Below are 13,032 nucleotides of genomic sequence, written 5' to 3' on the forward strand. Positions count from 1 at the left end.
CTGCAGATCTAACGAAGATATAAAGAATGTAGACATTCTACTCCAAAAGAGAATCTCTTGAAGAAGAATAAAGTTTGGATTGACATTCAAATCCTTAACATTATGGACCATAAACACCACATGTGCAAAAGAACATAACCATGAAGTAAAGGTTAGCCAGAATCTAGAGCACCCAAGCATAAAATGTCATCAGCTACAAATAGAACAATTCACAAAAGTGGGATGCAAAATCCAAATATGTTCTAAAGTTTTCATCAATCTTGTCTAACATTTACTAAACAAATTACCACAATACAACTAAACGTTACCATAGACGACTCGTATACCATACAAAGTAGCACAACATAAAGATCGGTTCAAACCGACCAAAAGCAACGACAATAATAAAAAAGGGACCCACAAATAGAATTCTGGTTGATTATTCTCAAAAATCAAGTGAACCCATTGATGGATGAAGCCCCAATAAGTGGTCCCTACCATCGTTCCCAATTCTTTCACCTGAGTTTTGACTAAAGCTTTCCAACTCTTGCTTCCCGAGTTTTTGCACATCTTCAGGAGAAAGTATCTTGATATACCAGACACTATTTACAAATGCCCTGAACACAGTTTATAACACAAGTTTTAAGCATTCTTTTAATATTAAGTAAACAAGTAATGATGTAGGATAAATTGGTAATTAATTTTACTTACTCCCACGGTCCGTCTCCGAGAAGAAGTACATCATTCTCCCGGTCGACGAATACAAGCTGCCAGCCTGATCTTTGAGGGTCTTCAAGCAACCCTTCAATATTAAACATCTGACCCAATTCTTCTTTCAGCTCCGGGTAGCTGTTGAACCGGGTGATGTCTAATGACCGCCCAACCGAACCTGATTTGTAAACCTGCACCCACAAACTTGTTACTACACCCTCTAAAAATAATAATATGATTACTGAAGAAAAATATGCAAATGGTCCATGTACTTTGAGCCTATAGCAAGTTTGGTCTCCATATTTAAAAAATACAAACTTAGTCCAGACATTAGTGAGAGCGTTGCACGTTTAATTCCCATCATTCGGAGAAATGATGTCGTGTGCCATTCATCGATGGCAATTGTGTCTTCTCAGATTGGGAACCCTAATAAATTACTTTTAAACTAAGATCCTTCTAACGCCGACGTCATCACCTTAGATCATAGCAAAATTGGAGTTTCAGTACATAATCCAAGGAGATGAAGTCGGCGTTAGGAGTTAGGGTTTAAAAGGGTAATTTATTAAGATACCAAATGTGAGAGGACGCAACTGCCCTCACAAGAATGGCACGTGACATTATTTTTATGTTAAAAATTAGTTGAGATTTTTAACGGTGGTATCAAAAATGCAACCCCGCTCACAAATGTTTGGTCTAAGTTTGCAATTTTAAAATCGGGGGACCAGACTTGCAATATGCTCAAACCACATAGACCATTTGTGCAATTCTCTAATTGTTGCTTCCAGTTGTTGCACCTTGACAAATGTACGGTTAGGGTTCGGTGGGTCAATTTGCCCAGTATGGTTCAATAACTCAGATGAGTCTTGCATGTAGCCAAAGTAAGAAGTGTTCTGTATGTTGGTGGTTAAGTCGGTTTCTGGTGAGACAGTAGTTGGAAGTAAAAGCCCGGTTGAGTCGATATTTGACCCACCAAACAAGCCCGGGTTTGGTGGATCTAAACTCAAAGTTTCCGGGTCCACACCGGTGGGTTTTTTAGGGTATGGTAAAGCTGATGGTGAACCGGTGGACACATTGGGCTGTGTTTGGGTGAACCGTGACACCCATGATTGCTCATTAGGTTGGTGTTCGGTTCTCGAGAAACTTAGAAGGTTACTACTTCCTTCAGAGGTTAACGAACCCAACATATTTTGCATGGAGGAAGGGGCAATAGTGGAAGTGAATTTAGCACTCGGGTCCATGAAATCGGTTTTTTGAAACGAGTGTGGTGGGACACTCGATTGTGGCCTCGTTTGAAGCTGCTGGTCATGTTGGATTAGGTACGACTCGGGAAACAAATTCGGCGGCTGTTGACTGTTGACTTGCTGTTGCTGATTGTTGACTTGCTGTTGTTCCTCGGGTTGACTGTTGACTTGTGGAATTTGGGTTTGACTATGCATGAATTGCTGTGGAATTAGCTGCTGAATCGGTTGTTGAGATTGTTGGAAAAGCGGGTTTGATGTGCTCGAAACTGAATGTTGTTGAGGGTATTGAACCGGTTGCTGTTGCTGCAGTTGAAACTGCATTAATTGCTGTTTTAAAGCATCTCCGGTTCCTATATTCTGTAAAGCTAATGCAGCTTGATATTGTTGATTAAGGTTATTTTGAAGGAAAGTGGGGTCCACTCTCTGTTGCATCCAAGGAAACATGCCAACAGATTGAAAGTTTAAGGAATGAAGTCCTGGTTCCCCTGTCTCGCCTCTCATCCATGTCATCCCGTTAACCGCATCATCCCTGCTGTCTGTGTAACAATAATAATATAAAACGACCGTAAGATACTTTAATTCCCAGTTAATTGCAACTAAAATGTAATGATTCTATATTTGATACCTTGAAAAGATGAGGCACCGGGATACCAAGGGCGTTTTAGTCTAAGTGGAAATAAAGACGGATACATGGGAAAAGTTGTTAACGGTTCAATTTCCCACAATGAGACACGTGGATGTCTCTCGCCAGCTGTCGATTCATCCCAACCAACCTTAACAGATCGCCAATGAGAATTAGGCCAACGAACGGGATCCAAGTCACCGATACCAGTTATTGTACCCATGTACCTAGACGATAACACAACATTTACAAGATTATTATCGTATACTACACTAGCAATAACAATGACAACACTTGTTATTACTACCTTCGGACACTTGATTCTTCGGTTTCAAAAAGCATCCGGAATCTCATCCCAACAGAAACCCGAGTGTGATACACAGCTTTGACATATTTTGATAATGGGATAACAAATTCACACGGACTCGCCCTGTATACAAATAGGTGTTGTTAAAGAAACATCCGATATAACAATAACAAATGATAAATAATATAATGATCAATAAATTTCTTTAAATATCTATTTGTCACCTTGGATTATAGAATATTGTGAAACAGCTATTTGTAGCAGCTGCGTGAGCCGCAGCAGCAAGAAGACCGATGTGCATGCTATCGCTTGATAGAACCGATGATGGCATCACAGTTTGTGGGCGGGTCGCGTGACGGATCCCCAAAAGAAGTTGATTCTTTTCATTCCTTAATGTTATTCAACATAAACAAATTATGTAACATACATCCGTGATAATTCATACAATTATTGCATTTATCAAATAAATACCATATAAAAAGCACGGAATCGCCTGCAACAAGTCTCTTTGCACTAACGAACACACTCCATCCCGTTGTAAGAAGATGACGCTTGGGCTGCCCTGTTAAAGAACAAATCATGTAATGCGATGTTAATATTTTGCACTTATAAAATTAGCTAAAATGATGGAAATGACGAAATTACCCACCGCGAAAAATATGTCGGAACTTCCATTCAACATCATGAAGGTCGCGTGCAATAAGTTCCTGAGCGGGTGGCTGCTGAGAGAAATCCTATAAAACAGAAACAGAGTGTAATCTTTGGTTTCTATCAAGAAAACCGGAAGGGTAGAAAGGCAATTTTACCAGTGGAGGGAAGACTTTTTCTGCTGCACGACGCGGAACCGAGAAGCCTCCGTGCGTGCTCGTATCGCTGGCGGTTAACGTCTTGCAAAAGTAGTTAGTCGGTTGCCTGCTTGGAGTACCGAGCTCAACAGGGAGAAATGTATCTTTTTGTTCTTGCTAAAAAATGAATTACATAAGAAAAAATTAATACAAATTCAATTAACAATATAAACATCTGCATTAAGACATTAACAAGTCAAGAACATTACAGGGGTCAATGGCTGCAAAGTCATTTGTGCATAAACCTCATCCGTTTCAACATCCGCCTGATATTACAGAATTAGGAAATCATAATTATAAGTTCTAAATTATATAATTATATTATTATTATACAAAGTAAAAAAACAAGAAGTATGACCAGCTCTTACATGCATTGTGACATTATGAAGTTGGCAGATTAATTGAGGAGGCAAACTCGGGTAATTAGGTATGTGAGCATCCACTTCTTTATTAGTAGTGGCAGCAACCTGGCTTCCAATTTCATTTCAAATCACTTAATACTTATTGTAAATACTATGATATATCCAACTGTAAATATTAATGACAAATCAATAACCTGCTCACTATGGCCCTGAGGGAAATAAACAACTCGGCTACCGACAATGGGTAGGGAAACGAGGGGGCCAGCACAGGCATGCCACAGCTCTGAATTCAAACATTTCTTTTCCTCTTTCATCATAGCAAACACAAGATCATCAAATTCAAGATTCAGCAAATAAATAACATAAAAGAATGTTGTAACAAGTAGATACAATACAAATATACAACACAATACAATAGATACAAGCAAGAAGAATAATTGAAAAGCAGACAGACAAACAAACAAAACACATGTAAAGTCAGATTATAAAAAGGATAAATCAACAAGAAAGATTTGAAGGTGAGTGAGATACCTTCAGGAGGCTGTTGACCCAAGCCTGATGTTGAAAGCTTCATATTATATTATATTATATATATATATATATATATATATATATATCAATCCTTGACTTATCTTATGTAAGTATCTTATGGAACCTCAGTAATAATATAATAGCATCAAAACCCCCACCCCAAACCCTAATTCCCCAAATTGCTGCACTCCACAGCCAGTGAAATTGACATGCATTATCCTCAATCAGTTAACCACCAGTACGAAACAAAACCCTAACCGAGCTCAGCATACCAAAGGATCGCGGCCATGGAAACCGAAAACGGAAGCAAGGTTTAAAGGCAATAACAATAGAGGTGATAATAATAAAATACAGGGAAGGAAGGAAAGAGATGGGAGGTGACGCAAGGAGGTAGGTTTTATACCCGACCCGACCGTAAGCGACCTGAAGAGCAGTAGAGAGAGAGAGAGATGAGGGCGTGTATCTATAGCTATCAGAAGTATACGAGAGATGAGAGAGAAAAGGGAGGATCATGACCGTCGGGAAAACCGTACCTGGAGATCGGAACCGTTCATTTTGGAGTGACATGACAGTAGGCATGTGCGACCATCCTTCAGTGGTTGAAGAGGTATGTACCCGCCTCAACACCAATCAAGGCGGGTCAACCCACAAGATAAAGACATTATCAAGGCACAAAGCCAAAACCTAGGCGCATGGCGCATACAAAACATGCTCAGGCATCATATGCTCGCGCATCACATATGCGCGCGGCGCATCAACGCGCGGCGCATATCACATGCTCTTGCACATCACATATGCTCGCGCGTCGCATATGCGCGCGGCGCACAATCGCGCGGCGCATATCACACGCTCGTGCATATCACACCTGCGCATGAAATATCTGCGCGTGAGAATAAAAAGAAGACTTCGCGCATCCTCAGGATGGGCGCATATCACACGTGCACATAATCAACCTCGTCCTTATTCAAGTCAGGATTAGGGCGACCTTGATTGTGCACGTCAGACAATCTTCTAGAAGGCATCTTTTTAAGGAGTAAGAATATGCTGATATTGACAGCTGCCAAATGAAAGGTCGACAACTCAGCATGACACATGTGCTACCACATAATTACAACCAACGAGAAAGCGCCAGGTGTCCCAGAGGACACATGGCGCAGTGCGGTTGGAGGAGGCCAACGAGGCTGAGCCCAACCAGTGGAAACCCTAGCACTATAAATACAGCATCAACTCCACTTTGATGGGAGATTCATTCACACTCAATCATTGACAGTTACAAGCAGTGATATCACATTCAATCACATTGAATTATATTCACTCACAGTCAGTTACAGAGAAAACACACAGTCACACAAATCAAGAGTATTCAGCGATCAGCAATACTCTTGAGATTCACTTACATACAACATTATTATCTTCTCAAAAAGATACTGATTCTCACGCCGGAGGGTTACCCCAAAGAGGACCCCTCTGTCCCTTTCTGAGGGGTAAGTAACGGCGCTGTTCATTTTGTAGGTGGAAGAACTCGGATCCAGAAGAACCATCGGTGAAATAGTTTAATCACATCCGAGGAAAGTAGATCTGCTACCAGTGAGTAGATCCACGTTTCTTCATTGGCGCCATCCACTGTTACAAACGGCAATCAGATCTCATCCAGATCTAAAAAATTCAATCACCATGGTTTCTGGAGTTCGTAACGTTGATCAAGCTCTGGAGGATATTGAACGTGAGGATGTTAACGACGGACAGCAGGTTCTGAGGGTTCCGCGTGATTCTACGCGTACCACCAGCAACCGTCCCTTCGTCACAACCCCTCACGGCCAGACTGAAACTCCTCCAGACGATCACACGTTACAAAATATGGCCGGCGCGAAGTTGAAAGGACCAATGGGTCCAGAAGATGAAGCAGACGATCCGAATGAATGGCTCATAAATGAGCAGCGGCGTCTGATGGATAAATACACTGAAATGATCAAACAGAAGAAGCTAGCCGACCAAACACAAAGGCAAGCGATGGAGAAGCAGCCCACAAAAAGGCCGCGCGCGCCGGAAGAAGGGCATTCTGTTCACACTGCACACACAGAGTTCAGTGATGAAGAGGTGCATAGCATGAGAAAGACAAGGGATACTCATGCAGGAGGCTCGCAGCTCCGCGCGCCTGTGAACATGGCGCCAGGAGCCAGAGCAGATCCGGATCTGCACATGCCATACAGCCCACCGGTCAGAGGGCAAGTGGACGTAACCACCCCCTACAGACCAGCCATCCTGGTAAAACACTCAAAGTTTACTGCGCGCATCGCGCAGGCTCCCATCCAGCACAAGACCAAGATGCCAAGTGGTCTGGGGAAATATGATGGCACGACAGATCCAGATGACTTTTTGCAAGGTTTCTATAACACGGGAAACCTAGAGAGCTGGACGATGCCAACATGGTGTCATATGTTTGCCCGCTGCCTCACGGGCGCAGCGCGAGTATGGTTCGAGAGCTTGCCGACAGGGCAAATTGATGGGTTCGAGGAACTGTTAGAAAAGTTCCAGGCCCACTTCGTACAGCAGCGCAGGCACACGCGCGATCCTGATGACATCATGCACTGCATCCGCAGGAATGATGAAACGATTGAAGATTACATCACTCGTTTCAATCAGGAGTCCCTGGCAATCGGGGGCATAACTGAGCAGCTCCTGCGCGTGGCCTTTATACAAGGCGCGCGCAGTGATCAGTTACGACGAGCTCTCGTAAGCAAGGATGGTATGCCCACCACGTGGGCCAAGTTAATGGAGGCATCGCTAGTTTTCGCGAGAAATGAGAAACAGATTGCCCAAGATAGGGCAAGAGAAAGAGCGCATCAGGCTGAATCACCGCGCAGCAAAGAGAAGAGGGCCAAACAGAACTCTGTATGGTCCAGGTTGCAGCCAACAAGTTTTTCTTCCGCGGAAAAACAAGCGCAACCAAGCTCACCCCAGCCCCAAAAGGATGCTCGTAAACACGGGGAGAGTGACAAGAGGGAGGGCGGCAGAGATCCTAGCAGACCTCTGCCAAGAATATGGACTCCCCTCACTAAAACACCTTCACAGGTGTTAAGTACTGAGAATGTCCAATTCAAGCCTCCCAAGCAACTACACTACAAGGGGCCGCAAAACAGTGGCAAATATTGTGAATTTCACAGGTCCCCGGGCCACAACACCGACGCATGCCATCATTTAAAGGATGCGATCGAGAAGGATGTAAAGTCTGGCAGGCTGGCTCACTTGGTAAAAAACCAAAGAATAGAAGATGAGCAACCGGAGGGAGCCTCTGCCAGCAAGAAGTACAAAAGAATCTGTGTGGCTGAGGGGGGACGACAAGGGCAGACGTCAAGAAAGAGAAGCGCGCAAATTCACGGAGATTGGCGCGAGCAGCAAGTCATCTTCCCAAGAATCAGGGGAGGCCCTTCAATAAGCAGTCCTCTCGTTATTACCACACACATTGCTCATTACGAAGTGTCAAAGGTCCTGGTGGACACTGGAAGCGAATCTGACATTATGTATGAGCAGTGTTTCAGAAAGTTAGACCCGGCAGACCAAGCTCGGCTCGAAATTGTGAACGCACCAATCTGTGGTGTCTCAAATGAAATCATACATCCCCTAGGCCAGATTCAGTTTGAATTAACTATGGGGGATGATGAGCACAAGCGAGCCGAAGTGGTCAACTTCTTGGTCTTGCCCACCACGTCATGCCACAATATGATCCTGGGTAGGGGAACGATTGCCCAATTTAATGCTGTACCATCGCCAGCGCACGGCGCATTGGGGATCCCTACACCAACAGGCGTAGCATTTGTTTACCGCGATCATTTGTGCGCAGTGACAACCACGCCGCGGGAAGGGAGAATGAAACTTCCAACGGCGGACAATGCGCCAGAGAAGTGGATTTTAAACCCAAAATTCCCCGACCAAACGGTCACAATTGGCGCTACCATTTCAGACGACACGAGATTGAGAGTGAAAAGGTTGCTCACAAAATACATGTCGGTCTTCGCGTGGCAACACTCCGATATGACTGGGGTCCCGCGAGACTTGGCGCAACACTCTCTTAACACGTTCAAGTCGGTGGAGCCAATTGCTCAGAAGAAGAGAATCATGGGGGATGAAAAGGCGAAGGCCATGAATGAGCAAGTTGAGGACTTGTTGCGCGCAAACATTATCCGCCCGATCCGATACCAGACGTGGGTAGCCAATCCTGTGATGGTAAAGAAAAGCAACGGGTCATGGAGGATGTGTATTGACTTCAAGGACCTCAACAAAGCATGTCCGAAAGACTGTTACCCACTACCAAACATCGACGCAAAGGTGGACTCCGTGGCGCCATTCAAGCTCAAATGTTTCTTGGATGCCTACAAAGGCTATCACCAGATTCAAATGGCACCACAGGATGAAGACAAGACGGCCTTCAGAACCGACAAGGGTGTTTTTTGTTACACAAAAATGCCCTTTGGTTTAAAGAACGCGGGCGCCACCTATCAGAGACTTATGGATTCTGTTTTCAATGAACAAATCGGAAGGAATCTAGAAGTCTACGTTGATGATTTAGTGATCAAGAGCAGGGAGGAGAGACAAATGCTCAACGACATCGAGGAAACTCTTCAGCGCCTAACGGAAGTTAACATGAAGCTCAACCCGAGCAAATGTACTTTCGGCGCGGAAGAGGGGAAATTTCTTGGTGTAATGGTCACTAAGGATGGTTTCAAGGTGAATCCTGAGAAGGTGGAAGCCATCCTTGACATGCCTTCACCAGCCACCATGAAAGAGGTTCAGAAGCTGAATGGTAGATTGGTGTCAATCAACAGGTTCCTAGCTAACCACGCCAGCAAATCTACTCCATTCGTTAACACCTTGAGGAACTGTTTGAAGAAGAGCCAATTCAAGTGGACGCCTGAGGCTGAGCAAGCTTTCAATGAGATAAAAGAATGTCTCATAAAGCTGCCCGCGCTCACAGCTCCACTTCCTGGCGAAACCCTTACATTGTACTTGTCAGCTGGAGATCGCGCCATTGGCGCAGTATTATTGGTGGATCGCAAGGGGATCCAAACGCCAATATACTATGTGAGTCGAGTGCTCACAGACCCTGAGACGCGCTATTCCATCATGGAAAAGTTAGTTTTGTCGCTAACACACGCGTCGCGCAAACTCCATAGATACTTCAATGGTCATCCTATTGAAGTACTGACTGGTTACAACATCCAGCAAGTCTTGCGACGTCCCGCGCTCTCCGGAAGGCTGACAAAGTGGGCGCTGGAATTAGGTGAACACACGATCACTTATAAGCCCCGTCCAGCAATAAAGGGTCAAGTTTTGGCGGATTTCATCACGGAAATCCCAGAGGGAAAGATTGAAGAAGCTCAGCGCGAGGTAGACCCTCCGCGAGCAAATGATGAAGAAGATGTTTGGAGGCTATTCACTGATGGAGCCTCCAACAGCGAAGGGTCTGGCGCAGGTCTCAAACTGGTAGACCCTGATAATCATGAATATACTTATGCTATCAGGTTGGACTTCAAGAGTACCAACAATGAGGCTGAGTATGAAGCCCTGCTGGCTGGTCTGCGCATCGCGCGCAAGTTTGGGGTTAAAAGACTAGAGGCGCATGTTGATTCTTACTTGGTAGCTGCTCAGGTCAACGGCCTATATGACGCCAAGGAGAACACAATGCCTATGTATCTAGAGCAGGCAAAAAAGCTCGTTGAGCAGTTTGACTTCTTCAGAATCATACACATCTCGCGAAGCGAAAACAAGTTCGCAGACGCGTTGAGTAAAATGGCATCAACTAATTTTGATCACTTTGGCAAAGATGTCAGGGTGGAAATAATGAGCAGCCCGTCAGTGCAAACGCAATCGGTCCTGGTAATTCATACAACTCCTTCATCCTGGATAACTCCAATAATGGAATTCCTGAAAGAGGGGAAGTTACCGGATGATCGCGCACAGGCGAGAAAGATAAGACACAAGGCGCAGAACTATGAACTACTTGATGGTACAGTGTATCGGCGCTCTTATCTTGGACCGCTCATGAAATGCCTGGATGCGGAAGAAGCAAGCTATGTGATTAGGGAGATTCATGAAGGAATCTGTGGAATTCACGCTGGTCCGCGCATGGTGGTTGCCAAGGCGATGAGCTCAGGCTACTATTGGCCAGGCATGTACTTGGATGCGCTAAAAGAAATCCAAAAATGCAAGGCATGTCAGAGCTACGCGCCAAACACCATGCGTCCAAAAAACAACTTGATTCCAGTCACCTCAGCATGGCCTTTCCACAAATGGGCCATTGATATTGTGGGGCCCCTGCCGCAAGCGCAAGGGCGTGTGAAATTTTTGGTAGTGGCGATAGACTATTTCACAAAATGGGTTGAAGCCAAGCCACTAGCAAAAATCACAGCTGAGGCGATGAAGCAATTTATCTGGAGCCACATCATTTGCCGTTTTGGCCTTCCTATGGAAATTGTGAGCGACAATGGCAAACAATTCACTGACAGGAAGATGTCAAGCTGGCTCAAAGAATTGCACATCAACCAAATCTTTACGTCCGTTTACCATCCTCAAGGGAATGGCCAAGTGGAGCGCGCGAATCAAAGTTTACTAAATGGGCTGAAGAAAAGATTGGAGGGAGAATCCCATTCTTGGGTCGAAGAGTTACCTAATGTCTTGTGGGCGCACAGGACATTAAGCAAAACTAGCAATGGCGAATCCCCGTTCAGCCTAACTTATGGGACAGAGGCTATGATCCCAGCGGAAATTGGATGCCCATCCCATAGGGTACTCATGATGAGCAAAACTGATAACGACCACGAAAGAAGGTTGGACCTTAACTTGCTTGAAGGGCGCAGAGAAGCGGCTATCATTAATGAAGCCAGATACAAGAAAAAGCTGGAAAAATATTATAATCAGCGCGTTAAAGAGTGCCACTTCAAGAAAAATGATTTTGTCCTTCGAAACAATGAAGCTAGTCGCGCAATACCCCCAGGAAAAATGTCCCCCAATTGGGAGGGACCTTATCAAATTTCAGAAGACCTGGGGAAAGGCGCGTATGCTTTAAAAGATTTGAACGGAAAAAAGATACCGCGCGCGTGGAACGCGGCACAGCTTAGAAAATGCTTCATGTAAAAAGTTCAAATTTGTAATCAAGGCTTTTAAGCCATCATTAATGATGATTCGCGCTATCTTTCAATATTTGTCGCGCTATCTTTCAATATTGGTTCTATTACCTTTGCATACATGTTTCACACTTCCTTTATTAAATTGGAACAATATGACAACATTATATTGACTTCAAAACAAAATAAAGCGAAGTAAAACATACATGCGCGAGCCTTAGCTCAAACGCGTTAACGAGTCTTAACTCTAAAACGTCAGGGCCTTAGCCCAAAATTACGAGCCTTAGCTCAAACACGTTAATGAGTCTTAACTCTAAAATCGTCAGGGCCTTAGCCCAAAACAAAGAGCCTTAGCTCAAAACACTCACATACATCCATCTTACACCCCGCGCAGCCTGATCATAAAAATCCTTAAACAAAACTAAGGCAAACTACATGCCATATCATGTTAAGGTCTCAGGTCGAGGCCGCGCGCGGAACCATAGTGGATATCTGAGTAACACAAGCTGACATGTAATGGCTAAACTCATACTTCCATACCGCGTGACACCAACGCGCGAAAAGGAATTAACGAAAAATTAGCGCGCATGTCAGCATGAGCAAGATACTGTGAGAGCCACAAACAAAATAGAACAGAGGTTAAGTGAATAATTTCCTTACAACCTTGTTCTTATTTTAACGTTCAAGCATATCTTATATCTATACAACCAAACATGAAGAGATGAATGGAAATGCGCAACATACGAAAAGGAGAGAACAAGTTTCATTTCATTGGATCGAAATTTACAAGTATCATGAGTTACAAACTACAAGTATAAAAGATAAATATACAAAATTTGATGATGGGCTTCTCAAGTCTCCACGTCGACGTCAGCCGCTTCATCATCCTCATCATCTCGCGCAGCATCTGGCGCGGTCTGCTCTTCATCTCCGAACTGACCATAGTCAAGTTCTTCCTCCTCGTTGGAGTCTTCGATCACAACGGTGTCACGAGCAGATTCTTTCGCCGCGCCAGAGCCGCTGGCAGGGGCAACATCCCCCGCGCCACCATCATCGCCACCAGCCCTCTCGCAATCATCAAGCAACTTCTTTAGTGCGCCGAGGTCGGGCTGGTCAGCAAGCGCAGCTATCTGTAAATCATTAGAAAAGTAATGAGTACAAACACTTAGAAAAGTTAGTAAAGTAAAACTCATTAAGATCAAGGTACCTGCATAAGGATGGGGATGGGAGTATTCATATACTTTTCCCCCACCGCGGCCATGTCCGCGCAGGCCGCATCGAACTTGTAAGGGTACTCGGATGGGTTCTTCCTC

General features: G+C 44.5%; 1 protein-coding gene across 2 annotated transcripts; it reads right to left on the reverse strand.

Moving 5' to 3' along the window:
- Window positions 1-330: 330 nt before the first annotated feature.
- LOC143610415 (auxin response factor 8-like) lies at window positions 331-4,650 on the reverse strand. Of its 2 annotated transcripts, none has more exons than XM_077084903.1 (13): window positions 4,599-4,650; window positions 4,262-4,374; window positions 4,074-4,172; window positions 3,915-3,971; window positions 3,667-3,822; window positions 3,510-3,594; window positions 3,332-3,422; window positions 3,085-3,249; window positions 2,861-2,983; window positions 2,557-2,780; window positions 1,485-2,467; window positions 691-881; window positions 331-596 (listed from the first exon to the last, which is right to left on the reverse strand). In XM_077084903.1, exons 1-13 carry the CDS (start codon window positions 4,639-4,641, stop codon window positions 425-427), a joined length of 2,502 nt encoding a protein of 833 aa, XP_076941018.1. In that variant the 5' UTR covers window positions 4,642-4,650; the 3' UTR covers window positions 331-424. The 2 variants fall into 2 exon arrangements, with proteins under 2 accessions (XP_076941018.1, XP_076941017.1); XM_077084902.1 differs by having other exon boundaries at window positions 2,575-2,780; window positions 4,599-4,642.
- Window positions 4,651-13,032: the final 8,382 nt, after the last annotated feature.

Source organism: Bidens hawaiensis, unplaced genomic scaffold (genome assembly GCF_021521415.1).
Source record: "Bidens hawaiensis isolate Kalapana, Puna unplaced genomic scaffold, B.hawaiensis_p1.1 tig00026220_1, whole genome shotgun sequence".
Taxonomy (NCBI): Eukaryota; Viridiplantae; Streptophyta; class Magnoliopsida; order Asterales; family Asteraceae; genus Bidens; species Bidens hawaiensis.